The sequence below is a fragment of the Choloepus didactylus genome, chromosome 12 (assembly GCF_015220235.1).
Source record: "Choloepus didactylus isolate mChoDid1 chromosome 12, mChoDid1.pri, whole genome shotgun sequence".
NCBI classification, from domain to species: domain Eukaryota; kingdom Metazoa; phylum Chordata; class Mammalia; order Pilosa; family Megalonychidae; genus Choloepus; species Choloepus didactylus.
The window spans coordinates 99,467,534-99,487,261 of record NC_051318.1 but is presented as its reverse complement, the minus strand read 5'-3'; the positions used below and the strand labels follow the sequence as shown (position 1 = coordinate 99,487,261).

The 19,728-nt window shown below is 41.0% G+C and overlaps 1 protein-coding gene across 1 annotated transcript in view; it reads left to right on the top strand.

Annotated features, from left to right (window-relative positions):
- Window positions 1-727: 727 nt before the first annotated feature.
- The window catches only part of KPNA3 (karyopherin subunit alpha 3), a 105,120-nt gene continuing 86,119 nt past the window's right edge, over window positions 728-19,728 (top strand). The window contains exon 1 of the mRNA XM_037800106.1: window positions 728-864. Coding sequence (XP_037656034.1) covers window positions 796-864 — 69 coding nt within the window. The 5' untranslated portion in view covers window positions 728-795. The remainder of the gene's footprint in view (window positions 865-19,728) is intronic.

Sequence of the window (19,728 nt, the reverse complement as noted above, 5' to 3'; positions counted from 1 at the left end):
CGGCTACGAAATGCCAATCAAAGTGCCTCCAGCTTAATTCCGATGCGGGAAGTCGGGTAACACAGACCTAAACACACGTATCTCGTGCATACCCACGCACATGTCAGGTGGAAATAAATGCTCTTTACCAACCCAAAGCAGCGACTGAAGGTGGCTGCTCTCGGAGCAGGAGCCGGGAGGAACCAGGGAGAAGCCCTCGTGGGGATTCTTCCTCATTTCCCCAGGAAGCCCCGCCCCCTCTCCCTCCCAGGAGGGCGCAAGGTGCCGCTCCTGGAAGCCCCGCCCCTCCCCCGCCCACAGGCGGCCTCGGGGCGGGGCCTTGCGCCCAGGCGCGCGCAGGGCTCCCGGCATTCCCCTCGTCCTTCCAAGGGCGCGGGGAATCCTCCCCACCCCGGCCGGAGCTTGGCATGCCGGGAACTGTAGTCTCCGCCCCGTGCTCGCGCCTGCGGGAGGGTAAAGGCCGCCAAGCCAGGCTCCATTTCTGCCGCATGACTTGCAGCCCCGAGGGGTGCCGGGGACGCCTTGCTAGGGGGCGAAGGTCACCCCCAGAACCAGGCCGGGCGCCGCCCCCGGTCACGTGCCCCTCCCTTCCCCTCCCCCGGCGCGCCGCCCCCCTCCCACGCCCCGCCTGGCCGCCGGCCCGCTTCCCCGGCGCTGCTGCCACCTCGCGCCCGGCGGCGTCGCGGAACGCGCGTCCCCGCCCCCTCTGCGCGGCCGCCCCCCCACCCCCTTCCGCGCTGAGACTCGCCGCCGCCGCCGCCGCAGGAGGAGCCGCTGCCGGAGCTGCGCGCAGCCATGGCCGAGAACCCCGGCTTGGAGAACCACCGCATCAAGAGCTTCAAGAACAAGGGCCGCGATGTGGAGGTGAGCGCGCTTGGGCGGCCGGGCGGGGCAGGCGGCGGGGAGGCCCGGGCTGCAGCCGCCCTCCGGAGCCGCCGGCGTGGTGGGCCCCGTCACGCGGGCGCGGCCTGGTGTCGGTGAGGGAGGGCCGCGGGCCCAGGCCGGCCGCGCGGGCTGGACTGCCGCCGCCCGTACAGTGCAGCCTCCAGCCGGCGGCAAGGGGGGCGTCGGCGCGGCCGATCTCCGCGCCTCTCCGGGGCGAGCCGGGCCCAAGGCGGGCGGCGGCGGCGGCCCGCAGAGGGGGTTGGGGACCAGCCGGGGAACTGACGGGTTTGAGGATGGTGGGGAGGGGGGGAGGGTAGGATGCGCCAGGACCATTTTCTTGTATTCCGGGGCTGTCCTTTGGGTCAGGCGTGCTGAGCTCTTCCAGCTCCCGTTCTTGGTTCTGCTGGCATTTGGAGCGAGCTGACGATGGACAATAGTTTTCCATCTATTGTGTGGAGGCTTTGGAGAAGAGGTTCTTCCGACCTCCGCTTATAGGACCCGTTTCCTTATTAGCCTTTCTTGGAGTGGGGTGTGCAAAGGTGGATGCTTTCTTCCAAGGGTTTTACTGAAGTAAAATTGGATGCACAGGTTCGTTCGGCCTTGTGTATCTCATGCTCCAAGCAGGTAGGATTTCCAAGTGGTTGCAAAACTGTAAACATTCGTCGTGGTCACTCAGTTCGTTGCTACTCAGCATGTTACCATTGTCTCATTAAGGTGACATTAGCAGGTACTGTTTGCAAACTCGGCTTCTCAAGGCAGCGCTAGAGGTCTCTCTGCAGTTACCCAAAGCAATGAAGTATATATAATACACAAACTTCACTGGGACTCTGACATCTGGATTGGTGAGAGGGGAAATGGTTTTAAGGCCATAGCCTCCTTTTCTAAGACTAAGTGACATGATACCCAAGTTTGTAATTCTTGCCCAGAGGCCAGTGGGATTAAGAAGGGTGCATTTTATCCTGTTTTAAAGAGGGAAAGTGGAGAAATTAACCTTCTGTACATTCTGTTTTGTAGAGAGAAACAGACAAAACTCAGGCCATTTTTCAGAGCTGCGAAATTAAATGCTAATTGGAAAAAAACCTAGAGAAATATCTGTGGAATTTCCATTTGAATGAGAGGTAAAGGTCATCTGTCTCCATCCTGGTCACGATTAAGTTTCCTTTGTGAGAAATGCATCTAATTAGAAGTGAAATTTGGAAATAGCAACAAAAAATTGCTTCCTCCTGTTGGTTCACTTGATGACGGAAGTTAATTCTGAACTTTTTCTATCAGTGATTTTTTTCTTGGTGCCTACCCCTATTGTAAAGCAAAACTCAGGTAGTTTGAAAAATACCCATATTGTTTGTACAGAAGAACTAAAAATATTCTTTCTTGCTTCTCTTGATTATTGGTACAGGTTTTACCTTATTATTTGCTGCTTTTATTAGGGTCAGTGATACCTAGCAAGGGCTCCTGCCCATAATAGGTCCACAACAAATATTTGCTGATGATCAGGAGGTAGCCAGTGACTGGTAGATCTATGATTGCCGAGCCTTTCAGCCTGAAAATCCTGGTGACAGCTACATGATATTTCTCAGGATACATTAGGGTAACTAAGGCAAGAAAAGGTAGACATTCAAATGTGGTGGTTCTGTGTGGCAGACACTATACCAAGAGCTTCATGATGCCTCATTTAATCCTGTGACAACTTTAAAAGCCAGGTATGACATTGGCCCCACTTTTACACGAGGAAAGTACTGTGGATGAGCAAATGCGAGGTGCTCTTGGAGTCTGCCCAAGGTGATGGGTCTCAGCTATCAGGCAGTGATTATCTATTGAGAGTCAAATTGTATGTCCAGCCAACACAGTGCCAGGTCCTTGGGAGACAAAAGGGGAGGAAATTTGTACTTTACCTTCTAGGAGTTTACAGCCCAGTGGGGCTGATAGTAAAGTAAAGATAGTGATTGTAATGCAGTGTATCAATAAATGTGTTGATAAGGGTACAATGAGATTGCATGAGAGGGCCCTAACTTGGAGCTTAGGGGTCAGAGGAGCAGTTCCGGTTGATTCCCAATGCATGAATAGGAGTGAGCCAATAATGAAAGATGAAAGAGAGTTGGCCAGGCTGAGGGTGGGAAGAGGGGAAGGGGAAAGAAAGGGCATTCCACACTTAGGGAACAGTAACTGAGGAGTCCTGAGAGAATGTATTCAGGCTGCTGAGGCTTGGGGTGAGAAGGGAGTGCTAGAGATGTGGCTATAGGGTAAACTGGGGTCAACTCGGACCAAGTGGCTTATCGTGGACTTAGGCATAACTAGGACTAGACACCATTTCTAATTTAGTCATATCCATTAGAAACTGTATTACATTAGAAATTTATCCCACCACTTAGCTCTGTGACTAACTTGTTGTGATTATCAGGTAGTTCCAAAACAGTGAGATGCATTTTGATGTGATATCATTCCTCTCTTTTCACATACAGGATGAACAGAAGATCCGACATGTTATAACCAGCTGTTACACAAATAAGATGTTAGATGCAAGAATTAAATTAATATTTTCTAAAGAAAACGGAAGTGAAGAATTGTGCCAGGGGGTTGTGAGTGGGGAAAGAGTGGAGAAGGAAAATCATTTCATAGTCAAGAATGACTTCATAGAAGAGAGATTTTAAGAGGTCCTTGGAGAATCAAGTTGTCAAATCCTCTAGAAAGTAGGTACCGAACTTGAAAGGGTCTCATGAGAAGTTAGTTAATAAAGATCCAAGTGTAAAAGAAGAGAGATTAAAATAGGTAGTGAAGAGTTAAGAGACTTGCAGATGGTCTGCGGTGGGCTCAGAATATGCCTTCTGCAAAAGAGTTACTTGGAAGCTTTTTCTTGATAGGGAGATCTGAAGGAATTTAATCCAGAGCAGAGTTAGAAGGTGTAATGTGATTAGAGCCATGGAAAAGGATGTCTGGCAGTAACATCTAGAATTAGGTCTGGAGGACTAGTGTTGTTATCTGGTCTGAAAGGAAGAATTTTCCAAAAATTCGAGACTGGAGATGGCTATGACCTGGAATGAGTATTTGAATTTTCTCTTCCTCTTCCTCCTCTTCCTCCCCCATCCTCTTTCTCCTGTTCATCTTCCTTCATCTTTTTTTTTTTTTACAAATGTGTGTGTGTTAAAGTGTAAAGCTCACAGAGGAGAAAGGGATACAGGTTTTCTTGAAGTTTCTAGATGCAGTAATATCACCACCAACAATTAGGAGCTTGGGCAGGGGCATGGATTTTGTAGCTAAAACAAGGAAATACATAGTGAAAAGGAGACTTATTTGGGCTGTAATGTGTGTTTCAATACCATGAAAGGCATTGATTCTGGACCTTTTTCCTTTTTAAAAAAAATTTAAAATTTTCAAATATACTTATAGAAAAGTACACAAAACAGAGCTGTTCTGTTTAATGAATACTTATAAAGCCAGCATGTAGGTCACTGCCACCCAGGTCAGCTTTTCTGGTTTTTGCTCCTGTATATGTCATGGATGTGACAGCATTTTCATCAGTAACGGTAACTAATAATAGTTATTTCTAAAATCTTTACATGTATTGTTTACAATGTAACAGCACTTAAGTACTCTGCGGGGATTACTTATTTAATCTTCATAACAACTATGAAGTAGGTGTATTGTTATCCCCATTCGCTGCTGAGGAAATTTGAGGCCTACAACTCTTAAGTTACTAGTGCTGCCATAGGGGTGGTAAGTAGCAGAACTGGAGTTAAATCGAAGCAGTATGACACTAAAGCCAGAACTCTTGGTCACTGTCTCCACTGAGTGGAGCCTAAGACTTGACTTGTATGAAGCATGTCTGAAAGTTATTTAATGGGGAAAATAGTTAGGAAATCTTGAGTATATCACAGAAATTCCTAACTGAGTACTTTAAAACCCTGCTATTGTAGGGTTACAAAATTTTTTTTGCATACTATTTCTCGTTTCATTTATTTGCCCTTTTATTTTCTTTTTACTTTCGCACAGTTTCTTTCTTACTAGCAGGGAGCCAGTTGGTTGGTTTTGCCGAAAAATGATACACCAAATCCTTGACCGTCCAAGTTTCTAGTACTAGGGATAATATTTCCTCACTTGCAAATTCAACTAGCATTCCCAAACTTGTTTCTCTCCCTCTGAAAGTGCTGTAGGTAAGTGGTACTGCCTGATTGTCCAAGATTGAAACTTTCTCCTTGACTCCCTTCTCTTCCCTCCCTTCATCCCTCTGTACTGGTCAGTCACCTGAAGATTTGTACTTTTGTCACCAGCCTTACACCCACTGACCCTGTTCTTTGCCCTTGTCATTCTCATGTGTTCAACTGTCATAGCAACCTACTTGGTTTTCCTGTCTCCAGTATCTTCCCTCCCCAATATATCTTGTGGATTGATCTTTCTAAAATAGGAATCTTTTCCTGTTACTTTCGTGTTTGATATCCTTTCATGTCTTCCCATTGTCTTCAGGATAAAACTAAAAGTCTTTAGCATGCCACTGTTAATGCCACAGAAGGACCTACCTTTTCTACCTCATCTACCACTTTTCCTTCTGTCTGCTTTGCACTGGCCATGATAAAATGCTTGAGATGGTGGATTGACCAGTCTGGTTTTATCTCCGTGCCTTCATACATGCTATTCTCCTGTATGTCTTCTTTGGCTAGCTGCTGAGTGGGGCTCACTTTGGCAAACTCTCTCCTCCCTCAAACTCCTTCATGTTTCTCTGGAATACCAAGTTTACAAATCTGCTACACCATGGCATTTTGGTTCCAAAAAACCCTTCAGAAGTTCTCCACTATAAGACCTTTCTTGACTAATAACGTGCTTGGTACTCTTAGCCCCTGTTCTTCTCCTCTTCTCTCTCTAATGCTTTCTTAAGTGAATTTCCCATCAGTTGTTTGGAATGGATGACAAATTCTATATGTGTATAGCTGTTATGGTCATTTAGTGATCAGTACATAAAATTCAGTAAGTACTCTTTGAGAAGAGATACTAGATAGTATACCTGAAAATATCACATTTTGGGAATGAAAGATATAATATGATTCTGAGATGTGAATGATTTCCTTGGTGTTGACTCCATGGCATTGAAACTGTTACCTGGCCCTTCTTGACAGACTCTTCAGTGACGTGTATTTCAACTCATACTTGAATGATAAGAAGAGGGATGTCAGTTAATGCAAAACTCATGTTGTTTCTTACTTTGTTTTTACCTGCACATTAATGTTTCCGAGAAACAGCATCTGAACCCAAAGTACGGAAGCACAGCAAGCCCAGGAGTACCCACGCATCACCCATTCACCCCACATTCTGCCTCTTGGCTCGGTTTAGCCATAAGCTCTGTATTTAAAGGTGCTTTTTGCCCCAGCCATCTTGGTGCATTTCCCCCTTTCTCCCTGATTTTGCAGAATGTGAAGTTTTTCAGGGATCTATATGCCATAGACCTGAAACACTGTGATTATCTTTTCTTGAATTCACTAATGGGGCATGTACCCTCTCCTGCTCCTTCTACTTTGGTGATTGCTCTTTCTTAGTCTGCTTTGCCAACTCTTCTTCCTACCCACTGAGTGTAGACATGTCTTGGGGTTCTTTCTGTGATTCTCTCTTCTATAGATTGTTTTTCTTGCTCATTATCAACAGGTCCCTTAGCTTTAACCACCATTTCCACGTGAGGGGCTTAAGTATGTTTTAATCATCTGCTGGAAATTATTCCTGGGCGCATCCCATCAGGTTCCCATGCTCCAAAACCATGTTCTGCCTTTGTTTTTCTTATTTCTGTTTATGGCATCATCACCCTTGCTGTGACCTGAGCTTGAAACTTGAGAGGCCTCTTGGACTCCTTCCTCATCGTCCACTTTCAGTCATATGCCAGTCATGGAGCTTGACTCTGTTGTTTCTGGAAGCTGGTCCTACCTCTCTATTTCACTGCCTCCAGCCTACTTTAGGCCTATTGCCTGTCACCTCACAGTTGAAAAATTGCCTTTAGAATGGTGTTCTTCCTCCAGTTGAGGAGATTTTTCAGTGAGCCTGATGCCTGCTTATTTCTCCAGCTTTTAACCCCCCACCCTTATGCCCCTTTAAGCTCTGGCAGCACTGAACTTCTTACACGCTTGTATGTAATCTGGAGTCCCGTCCTCTCCTCCTTGCCAATGCTGTTTCTATTCTCAGGGCTACCCTGCTTGCTGACCCGAATATCCTTCCCTGCCTCCTGTTGCCTGGCTGATTACTACCCCTTTTAAGTACTCAATTCTGGGTCTAGCTCTTGTGAGAAAGCTTTTTGAGTCCCCCCTTTGTCCTTCCAGATTGAGCCCAGTACCGTGCTTTCTCCCGGAAAAACTCGTAGTGAACCTTTCTCATTTTAGTTATGACAGTGTACTTTAATTATGTTCTGTGTCTCCTACTAGATTGTGAGCTCTTGGAAGGCATGGACTGTCAATCTCCACTGCCTACTGCTCAGTACAGTGGCTGGAACAGAGGAAGCACTGAAATGTTCCTTGACTCACTATGTCCATACCAGGCACCCTGGCACAGTAACTTTCCAAGAGGATATGTTTGAATAGAAGCTTTTAATTTTTCAGAGCTTTTCCCCACTGTTTCCCAGGTCGAGTCCAGATTTTTTATTATGACATGTAAAGTTTTGGAAGATTAAGACATATGCATAGTGAAATACTTTTTAAAATTTTCTAATTTTTATCATGAAACATTTCTATTATTCAGAAAAAAGTAGAGAGAATAGTATAATTAACCCCATATACGTATCAATTAGATTTAGTAATTAGCAATTTGCTGTATTCGTTTCATCTTTTGTTGGTCTCTATATATTAGACATCATGATTTACTCTTAATTACTTCAGGCTACTTCATAAAAAATGGGTGCTTTCTTACATAAATGTTACATCACTCTAACAGTAATTTTCTAATAACATCTAGTACTAATACAACATTAAAATTTCCCCGGTTCCCTAATTTTTTTTTTTTTTAACATTTGGTTTATTAGACCCATAGTTAAATAAGATTCACTGACCACATTTGGTTATATTTCTTAAGTCCCCTTATTCTGGAACAGGCTCCCCCCACCATTTTTTTTTTTTTTTTACCATATTTTATATCTTTGACTTTTTTTTTTTTTTTATTAAATTCAGTTTTATTGAAATACATTCACACACCATACAATCATCCATGGTATACAATCGACTGTCTACAGTATGATAACATAGTTATGCGTTCATCACCACAATCTATCTCTGAACATTTTCCTTACATCAGAAAGAACCAGAACAAGAATAAAAAATAAAAGTGAAAAAAGAACACCCAAATCATCCCCCCATCCCACCCCATTTGTCCTTTAGTTTTTACCCCCATTTTTGTACTCATCCATACACTAGATAAAGGGGGTGTGATCCACAAGGTCTTCACAATCACACTGTCACCCCTTGTAATCTACATTATTATATAATTGTCTTCAGGAGTCCAGACTGCTGGGTTGGAGTTTGGTAGTTTCAGGTATTTACTTCTAGCTATTCCAATACATTAAAACCTAAGAGGTGTTATCTATATAGTGCATAAGAATGTCCACCAGAGTGACCTCTCGACTCCATTTGAAATCTCTCAGCCACTGAAACTATTTCATCTCATTTTGCATCCCCCTTTTGGTCAAGAAGATACTCTCAGTCCCACGATGCCGGATCCACATTCATCCCCAGGAGTCATATTCTGCATTGCCAGGGAGATTTACACCCTTGGGAGTTGGGTCCTACGTAGGGGGGAGGGCAGCGAGTTCACCTGTCGAGATGGCTCAGTTAGAGAGAGAGAGGGCCACATCTGAGCAACAAAGAGGTACTCAGGGGGAGACTCTTAGGCACCATTACATGCAAGTTTAGACTCTCCTTTGTGGTAATGAGCTTCATAAGGGCAAGTCCCATGCTTGAGGGCTCAGCACATGAAACTGCCAGTCCCAGTGTTTGTGACAACATCAACACCAGTCCAGGTGAGGATGTCCAACACATCCGCACCTTCCCCCAGATCCTCTCCCCCCACCATTTTTTAAATGCTTTTAATTTGTTGAAGAAACCAGGTCAGTTTTTGTATGTTAGGATGAGCCGCATGTAATTGCTATTTTTGAGGGTCAAAACAGTCAAGTATCAGCAGGTTTGGGTGGTTCAGTCTAATAGAATGTCATAATCACTGTATACGTCTGATTGTTTCCTTGTGCTTCTTAACTTGTCCCTCCCCTCCCTCTCCTCCCTCCCTTCCCTTCCACCTCTCTGTCCTCCAACCCCATCACCCTCTGGATTTTCTGTAAACTGGAAGTTAGATTGGAAATTCAATCGAAAGATTTGATTAGCTTCAGGTTAAGCATTTTTGATTAAAAATACTTTAATAGGTGATGCTGTGTACTTCAGAAGTTAGTCTCATTTCCAAGTCTCTGTTCCTTTATCTCGGAGATAAAGGAATATTTAAAGTGTAACGAAATTGTGGCTATCCTTTCTTGCAGTTTTACTCTAAAGAAAAATTTTGCCTCAGCCTAGGAACAGGTAAGACATGGCAAAATAAATCATGATCATATTTACTTGGAATTAATCATTCCAAAGGGTTGTATTTTGTAGGTTGTGGAGTTTGTTTACATACCACATTTTCTTTTCTCTTTTTTAAATGCCAGTCTTTCTGAAAATGTTCTATATACTACTCTGCCTTCTTAAAAAGAATATAATTTAGTTTTTTCCTTGAGTTCTTGAAAACCACCATTATGCATATGGATATTGGTTTTTGCTTTTAGACAAGTGATTCCTTCCAATTCTTAGATGTCAGACTTTTGCCCTTCGTTTCCATGCATGTGGACTTGTTGCTCTTCGTAGTTTTTTTGCCTGCCCTTCCCTTGCTCTTAGTCTGTCAGGTCTCTTCAGTTGTTACGTTTACCTGTAGTAGCCCCTCTCTTCCCTTTTGATTTGATGCTTCACTTATACTAGTGACTTGGAAGACAGATTTATTATGTACTTACTTAGCATTTGCAATGTATCAGGCAGGCAGTGGTAGCTAGAAAGGATTATAAATACGACAAAATTATCTCTGCTCTAGAGAAGTCCACATTAGTGAGAGAGACTGACACTGAGGCATATACCCAGTATGTAGCATTATGTGCTCCATGATACAAGGACATACTTTGCAGAGTACTGTGAGAGCGTGGAAAAGGGAGTGACTAACTCTTCCTGGGGACCTAGAGCTAGATCTTGAAGGATGAGTAGGAGTTTGCCAAGGCAGAAGGATAGATCATGTGAATAAGAGTGACTGTGTCATGGAACCTGTTCTGGCAGCAGTTGATATGGTGGCCTTAACGTCCATTCCCCCTTTTGGAAACAGCATTCTGATTTGGCTTTTGGAAGCTAATCTTCTGCCATTGGTGATCTCTTGGTGGGATTTTAAATCTAGGTTCTCTTGCCTCCTTTGGTTAATTAAAGTGCTTCCCCCTTTTCTGGCTAACCAAATTAGACCCATCCAGTGCTTCCTCTGGAATTTAAATCTTCAGTGAGCTGATAACTGGAACCTGATTGAGTCATCTTGGCAGAAGCACTGAGGAAACCATCCATTAATTCCTGCTACCTAGATTTGTGGATTTGCTTTCATCCTATCTTTTTTTGTTTGTTTGTTTTAATGCAATTTTATTGAGATATATTCAAACACAGTATAATTCATCCAAATAATACAATCAGTGGCTCACAGTAACATCATATAATTGGGCATTCATTGCCACAATCAATTTTAGAATATTTTCATTACTCCCAAGAAAAATTATAAAAATAGAAAAGAACACCCAAAACATCCCATACCCCTTATCCCCCCTATTATGTATATATTTTTTTGTCTTTGTTTTGTTACTCTTCTGCCCATACACTGGATAAAGGGAGTGTTAGTCACAAGGTTTTCATAATCAAATGGTCACCCCATAAAAGCTATGTAGTTATACAGTCATCATCAAGAATCAAGGCTACTGGATTACAGTTCAACAGTTTCAGGTATTTCCTTCTATCAATTCGAATACACTTGAAACTAAAATGTAATATTTACGTAATTCATAAGAATAACCTCCAGAATGACCTCTCAACTCTATTCAAAATCTCTTAGCCACTGAAACTTTATTTTGTTCCATTTCTTTTCCCCCTTTTGGTCAAGAAGGCATTGTCAGTCCCACAATGCCAGGGCCAGGTTCATCCCTGGGAGTCATGTTCCACGTTGCCCGGAAGACTTAGCACCCCTGGGAGTTATGTCCCATGTAGGGGGGAGGGTAGTGAGTTAATTTGCAGGGTTGGTTTAGAGAGGGGGGCCACATCTAAGCAACAGAAGAGGTTCTCTGGGGGTGACTCTTAGGCATACTTATAGTAGGCTTAGCTTCTCCTTTGCAGGAATAAGTTTCATAAGGGCAAGCCCCAAGATCGAGGGCTTGGCTTATTAAATTGTCATCTCCATCTTTTTATAGGCCTGATTCTTCAGCTTTTCCTTTGGGTCTGTGATCTGCTCTATAATATTCCAGTAAATCCTTCCCGCCCCTTTTTTTCTTTAATTTATTGATGTCAGTTTCTGTTTGCAGAAACTTAATTCTAAGGTTACCACCTGTTCTGGTTTGCCCAGGGCTGAGGGAGGTCCCAGGATGCAGGACTTTCAGTGTTCAAACCAGGAGAGTACTGGACAGACCTTAACAAGTTGGTCACTCTAATTAAAACAGTTTGGGATTAAAGATAATGAGTGTTGGGAGCCATATGTTGTTCAGATGGAAATATTCAATATGCAGTTGAAAATCATGTGTGCAGAAGTAGCTTGCCTCAGTTACTTCATTCAGCACTTCAAATTTTGGACTAAGGGTGAGGGAAAAAATGATGAAAATAATGAAAGCCAACAGTTGTTGAACCCTTACTGTGTACTGGACACTGTTTATAAAACGTTTCCATCATACAGCTGAAGAAAATTGAGTTAAGTAATGTACTTAAGAACAACTTGGAAGGAGCAGAGCTGACGCTCAGCCCCAGATTTCTGGCTTTAAAACCCATTTCCTTAAAAATGATTCTGCTTGTGCCTCAGGGTCCCTTCTCAAGGAACATGTGGATTAGTATTGAGATGATGTAAAAGCGAATACATAGAACAATGGCAGTGCGCACATAGGGAAAAAATCACCTGATTCAGCCGAGTGAGTCAGGGAAGGCTTTGTGGAGATGATTGTGCTTAAGCCGAAACTAGAAGAATGTGTGCTGTTTCTTTGGTAGTAAATCTTGGGTGGGCGTGGAAGTAAGAGACAGCATGGTATGTTCTGTGAAACTAGGGTAATTCAGTATTTCTTACAGGTGGGATGATAGGAAAGTTGAATAGCAAAGGCAAGGGAATTTTAAATAGGGAAGTGGATTTGTGTATTTAGAACTATTGTTTCCGTTGCACCCTAGGAGATTGATTGGTGTGGGTGAGAAGAGAGTTTGGGGGGAATAGTTAAACTTTCAGTTTCAGTTGGAAAAAAAAAAAACTTCCAGTGATCTCTGAGAGATGGCTGGTCTTACAGCACTGACACTGGGGTTGAAAGACAGGAAAAGTTAGAACTATTTATGGATTTCAGTACATTTTACCTTCTGTAACACAGGTTGACAAACTTTTTCTATAAAGGGCCATAATTTTTTAAAAACTGAAATGTTTTAGACTTTGAGGGCCGTATGATCTGTGTTGCAACTACTCACCTGAGCTGAGTATGAAAATAGCCATAGACTGTTAACTGTAAATTTAGTAATTTACAATTAAATTTGTGAAGTTAATTTACAAAGGCAGGTGGGGGGCTGGATTTGGCTCACAGGCCATAGTGTGCCTACCCCTGTTCTAGGATTATGTAGCTAGTGATGAAGATTTGGAAAATAGTTGGAGCAGTGATTGAAGTGTTTTAGATGATAATATAGCTGAGAGTTTGGAGGGATAAAAGAAGATGGGGGAGGAGAGAACCCTAAGGAAGCACATCGTTTTAGGGGACTAGGTGAAGAGCCAATGAAGAATGATTCTGTAGCAGCAAAGTGATGGGGGGAGAGTTTCCCGATGGAGGGGCAATTGTTGCACAGCAAATGCCCTGCAGAGAGAAGTGTGATGAGGACCTGAAATAAGTCATTCTTTGTATTTGACAATCATGGACCAGTGAGAGTGGAAAATCGGGAAGGTGGTTGAGGCTGGAAGGTAGGTTATGATTGGTTATGGAGTGAGTTGCAATTGAGACAGTAGAATCAGACAGTAGAAACTCAGTTAAAAATTTTGGTAGTTATGGGAGGGAGAGACCACAGGTTAGCTTCAGAAGGAAGGAAGAGTGAAAGAAGACTTTTTGTTTCTGATTTGTTTGGAAGGGTGGGATTGACTACTGCTGGTAGGCTAAATTGAAGAAACCAGAGCAAAAGTGATTTAAGAACCTGGCTAGAAAACAACTAAATGATTAAGCCTAGGATAGGTGGGAAGTTGTTTAGGGAGGTGAAGTAAGAGGCGGAAATTGTAGTCAGATTTTGAAGGGGCCTCTGGTTTAAAGAACCTGTAGAAGTACAGATAGAACTGAGGATGGGCTGCAGTAGGGTGGGGAAATTGGGAAAGAATATGCCTGATGATCTCTCTTTTCTTTGACAAAGAATCTCTAGAGAATGGCTAAGAGTAGTAATGCTTGAAGAAAAGGTATTTGGCGAATGCAAAATAGGGCCTATCCAGGAAAGAGGGCCCAGCTGAGGTAAAATATTCTGTTGATATTTTAGTAGTACTTATGACAAATTTCAATCAGCTGTATCAGATTTAGCTCTAAATGCATTCTGGATTATAGTTAGAATTGTTAGTTAAACTAAATTCAAAGTATAAAAGTCATGTTCAATTGAATCATAAAAAAATTGAACCAGCAGAATCTTAAGAATTCATTAAATCCTACTGCTTTTTTTCACAGATGTAGAAACAGAGGGCACAGGGAAATAATGACATTGTCCAGTCATCTGGCTGGTGACCTGGCTTTTCTGATTCCAGTGCTTGTGTTACTATATTTTAGAAAATGCTTGAACATACACAAAAGTTGAGAGAATAATGTATTGAATTCCTGAGTACCAATCACCCAGCTTAAAACAATTTCAATTTATGGTCAATCTTGTTTCATTTCTATCCCTACTCACCTCTACCCTTACCTGGATTATTTTGAAGCAAATCCCAGACATTCTGTTCAACTGCCAATATTTTAGCATGCATCCCTAAAAGGTAGAGTTTCTCTTTTAAAACTTAACCCACAGTGCCATTACCCCACCAAGACAAGACAAAAAACAGTGATCCTGTCATATCAATTAAATACTCAGCAAAACAACACTTCTGATATGATGCTACACACTTTTAGACCAAAAAGAACTTTGTTAGTTGTTTGGGGTTTGGATGTGACATAGGAAATGAATAAATGATATTTTTAATATTTTTCTTCTTCCAACTAAGAGGAGAAATAGAATCATCTTATTCTCCCTCTCCCCACATAGGTTGATAGCATGCAGTTACTTTTTTTAACTTCCAGAGATGAGTGGAAGACACATTATTTATTGCAAAACGATAAAGCCGCCGCCTTATTTGTGATATTTTGGATGGCAGTTTTTCTCTCAAAATTTTCTTATCAGATGTAGAAGTGTTAGAATGATAGGGGGCCAGAGTGAGGCAGCAGTGAATTCGTGCTCCTGACCCTGCCTATGTTGAAACAGTGAATGTATCTGCTAATTTAGAATCCCCAAGGGGATAGAGGGCCAGCTCTTCTGGATACCTTTGGGATATAGGGTGTTAAGGCAGACACTGTTGCCATTTTTCTTTATTTAATAAAGAGATGAGACTGAAGGATAGGAAACTGAATAGAATATGGAGGAAGGTAGCTGGACAAGCATTGAAATCAGTAGAGGGAGTGGATGGAACGTGCATGTTCCTCTCAAAATGTGAATCTGCAAGAAAAAAGTTCAGTAGCCTGAGAAGGATGATTGTCAGGTAAATGGGCTGTAGACTGAAGAAATGCGTACAGAGGTGGTAGAGGAAAAGTCTAGAAACTAGGTGTGATACAATATTAATCTCAGCTAACAAAGAGCCATGTTAGTAAGTATCTTTTTGTAAATTTGAACTAATTTTGTAAACTTGAAAAAACTATTGGGTTTTTTTTTTTCTTTCTTACTTTTTAGACTTTGTAAATGTAAATTTTTTGTACCTCGAGCACCGGGTGTTTTAAACAAGGGTCAGTAAAACATAGAAAGTATGTAGAAGCATATTTTTTCAAAGACTGTTTTGAGAATGGTGCTTGCATAACTTCAAGTGCTAATTCATATTAATAGTTATTTTATTTACTGTTACTTAAAAGTTAAGTATTTCAGCATTCTGATGTATTCACATGTTTTTAGGATGAAAACTTATAAATTGGTAATTCCCAAATTGGGTGACTGTACTTTTTCACCATAAAATGCAAATATACTCTTGCATACAGAGAATAAGTTCTCAGCTTAAAACCTTTGGTGGAGTCAAACTAATCTAACATGTTCCCCTGCTTTTCTTGGACAGTGAAAAAATGGACAGTGGCTGGTAGCCACAGTGTGGTTTTCAGTTATATGTTGGGTTTTGGGAACACTGTTTTTGCTTAGGATAAGGGAATTGGTACTTGGATGATAAAGTTCTATAATGGCTGGACATTTGCTCGTGTTTTCTAAATTTTGTGGGTGTGGGGCTAATGCAAACAAACATTTTTTGTATATCCCATTAAGCTTTTGAAACTTTGGAAAAGTGGGATATTTGAGAGACTTGGAGCAAAAATTTATTCAATTTTGGAATACAAGTGGATAAAGCACATGAACTATTGACTGAGTTTATGGTATAGTGCAAACAGCATCGTCACTGCTTATGACTCACACCAAGTTCAGATCTAACAAACGCTTGTGCAAACTAGTGTTTTTTTGGATATTGTGAAACAGTGGGAAATAAAAATGAATGAAGTAAGATGCCTGCCTTCAAGAGGCATTTAATCTAGTAGGATAAATAGTACAGCTACTGACAAGAATGCCATAGTTTAGTATAAGTAAAGGTGGCTTGGGAACGTAGAGGAGGGCTAGGTGAATTCTGCCTTTAAAGATTTGGGAAGGCTTCATAGTGGAGATGACATGGACTGGACCTTGAATGCCTCATGGTTTGACCAAGAAGTGTAGGTTAGAATAGCAGAAATAAGTGGGTGTACACACACACACACACACACACACACAGAAGTTAGTCTGTGACAGAATAGGGCCATGTGGATGAGCTTTGCTCTACAGTTTGTCTCCATAACCCAGGGCACTCACTGGCAGGCGTTCGGGAGACCCGTGTTTCCCGTCTGGGGTGCAGTCTGAAAGGGCCCAGCCAGAAGCCTGCGTGGTGGAGCCGGCAGCTTGGCCCTTTATCTTGGTGTGCGCCACGGCGTGACAGACGTCGGGAAGCACCATTTTAGGTTACTTCATACTTCTCTTCTGGTATCGAGTTTTTTAGTACCTTGTTGAGCTTTTGTTGGAAATAGCTAGAATGTTTTCATAATAAGAACACATTGAGACGTAGTTGTACTAATTACCAAGAAAGAATTTTCAAATATATTGGACATTATATCCACATAGCAATTAGGATGCCCAGCAGGTTTTTACCTCTCATTTTCAGTTTGTGAACATGCTGACAATAAGGGAGGATATAATATGTTTGTGGGCATAGCTAGACTTTGAATATAATGTGACCAAAACATCCTTCCACCTGCTTTTCTCTTGGTAAACATGGGAGTCCTGGACCTATTTCTGTGGAAGCTGTTCAGGCCCCTCTGTGTACACTGTTCAGTGTTCACAGAAGGGCACATGCTTGGGAGGAAGGGAGGCTGGGCACATCTGCCCGGGGTGAGGAGCAGGAAAGGGAGAACAAAGCAGAAGAGAAGCTTTGTTGTAAGATGCTGAACCTACAACCCAGAGGAAACTGGGCAGGGGGACACCGGGGCCTTGGTGTTACTGGAGCCCCTTAGTTGTGACTGCAGCCCAGTGTTGAATTCAGGATATAATTGTAGATTTTTGGGGCTGGTGTGCCTTGAAATAAGCACCCCCCCCCCCCGACTGTACTGAAGAGCAGAAATTAGAATTCCACCTGGCTTCTCTCTATATTAGGGACGGGAACTAAGATGACTCTAGGAAGGGGATAATTTTGGAACTGTAGACTTTTGGAATATGGTTACTTTTTTTTCTCTTAACTTCTCAGTGAAGTAGGGGATAGCTGGTACCTAGGAGTTTTTTAGGGATCTTCAGAAGAGATTCAGTGTCTTCCTACTCAGTTCCCCTGCCTAATAGACTTAGTAATGTTAGTTTGGCCTTTTTAACAGTAAGTCACTTTTACATGAACTGCTTACCTTTCCTAATTATCACTGAAACATAAAATGGTCAAATGCAGCATAAAATAAGTGTCATGAAACATTGTGAGTTTTATTTAATTAAACATACTGTTGGAGGTTTGTTAGTTATTGACTGCTTGCAAATTAAAAAAAAAATTGCAGGGAATATTTATAAACTGCCACAGTATTGATAAGCAACACAGATCCATTTGCACAGTAGAGTATTAATAGGAGAAAAAATCTTAGACGGTTATTGGTAATTATATGTTATAAAACAATTGATCTTTGAGGCAAATTAATTTAAGAAGGGTACTTAGTTGAATAAAATTTAACTTTTTTTTTTTAATTATAGAGGTAAGACAAATAATTGGTAGTACAAATTCAAAGGAAAAAGTGAAGCATGTCATCCTCACTTGCCACCTCCCTTCCTAACAAGTACCAACTGCTTTTAATAAACTTTGAGATATAATTTACATGCAATGAAATGCAGCCATTTTAAATGTTCAGTGTGATGAATTTTGACAAATGATTACCTTCTTGTAACCATCACAATCAAGCTGTAGAATATTGCTATCTCTACAAAAAGTTCATGTCCCTTTGTAGTCAATTTTCCCCATTCCCCAAACCCAGGCAAATACTCATCTGTTTTCTCTCATTATAGGTTACCTTTAATTTACCTTTTCTGGAATTTCATATAAATGGAATCTTACAATATGTACTCCTTTGTTTTTGACATTTGTTTTCTTAATATAATGTTCATATTGTTTGTGTTCCCAGAGTTCCTTTTATCAAGCTGTGTTCCATTAAATGAATATACTACAATTTGTGTATCCATTCACCTGTTGTGCATTTAAGTTGATTTCACCTTTTGGCAGTTACAAGTAAAGCTGCTTTGAATATTTGTGTTCAATTCTTTGTGTGTTTTCGTTTTTTTGGATAAATACTTAGGGGCTGTGCGATAAGTATCTATTTATCTTCATAAGAAACTCTGAAGCTCTTTTCCAAAGTGCTTGTCTTATTTTACGTTCCCACCAGCTGTGTGAGTTCTAGTTGGTCCACATCCTCACTAATGCTCTATATTGGCAATCTTTTTTAGTTTTGCCTTTTTAGGGAGAGTTTAGTGATAGCTCATTGTTCTTTTAACTTGCTTTTTTGATGACTAATGATGCCTAGTATGTTTTTATATGCTTATTACAGGCCAGTTATACATCTTCTTTGTTCAGTGTCTTTAAATCTTTTGCCCATTTTAAAAATTGAGTTTTCTTCTAATTATTAAATTGTAAGAGTTTTTAAAATACAATCTAGATACAAGTTCTTTGTTAATACATGTATTGTGAGTACTTTCTCTCAGTTTACTCTTGGCCTTTTCATTTTCATAACAGTGTCCTTTGAAGAGCAAAATTTTAAACTTTTGAAGTCCATTTTATCAACTTTTCTTTTATGATTCATGCTTTTTGTGTTTTATCTAAAAAATATATACCTACCCCAAAGTTTCTCTTATGCAAAGATTTTTCCCCTGTGTTTTCTTCAGGTATTTGTTAGTTTTGTCTTTTACATTTAAGGCTCTGATTCGTTTTGAATTAATATTAGTGTGTACCATAGATAAGAGGTGGCATTCTTCCAGTACCCTTTGTAAGAACTATCCTCCATTGAATTACTTGGACACCTTTCTTGAAAATCAGTTGATCATATGAGTAGGTCTTTTTCTGAACTGTTTTCTGTTCCATTGATCTGTATGTCTATATCCTTATCTCACTGTTTTTACTGCTTTAGTTTTATAGGAAGTTTTGGTATTGGCTTGTGTAAATCCTTAAACTCTCTTCTTCCTTTTCAAGATTGTTTTGGCTATGTAACAGACATCTGTAGAACACCCCATCCAACAGCAGTAGAATACACATTCTTCTCAATTGTACATGAATATTCTACAGACTTGACCATATATTAGACCATAAAAGAAATCTCAGTAAACTTAAAAGCATTAATCTACACAAAGTATACTCTCTGACCACATTGGATTGAAATTAGAGATCAGTAACAGAAAGAAATTGGGAAATTCAAAATAATGGGGAAATTAATCAGCACACTCTAAGTAACCAGTAGATCAAAGAAGTCGCAAGGGAACTTAGAAAATACTTTGAGATTAATGAGAAAACAGAACATTGTAAAACTTACTGGATGCAGCAAAAGCTGTACTCATGGAAGTTTATAGCTGAAAATATCTACATTAAAAAAGAAGAAAAATTTCAAATCAGTAACCTAAGAAACCTGAAGAAACTAGGGGGAAAACACAAACTAAACCTAAAGAAAACACAGGGAAGGGAATAATAAAGATTAGAGAGGAAATAAATGAAATACAGAACAGAAAAACAGAGAAAATCATTGAAATAAAAAATTGCTTCTTTGAAAAGACCAATAAAATTGAGAAACTTTTAGCTAGACTGATGGGAAAAAAAGAGAGAAGGCTCAAATTTCTAATATTA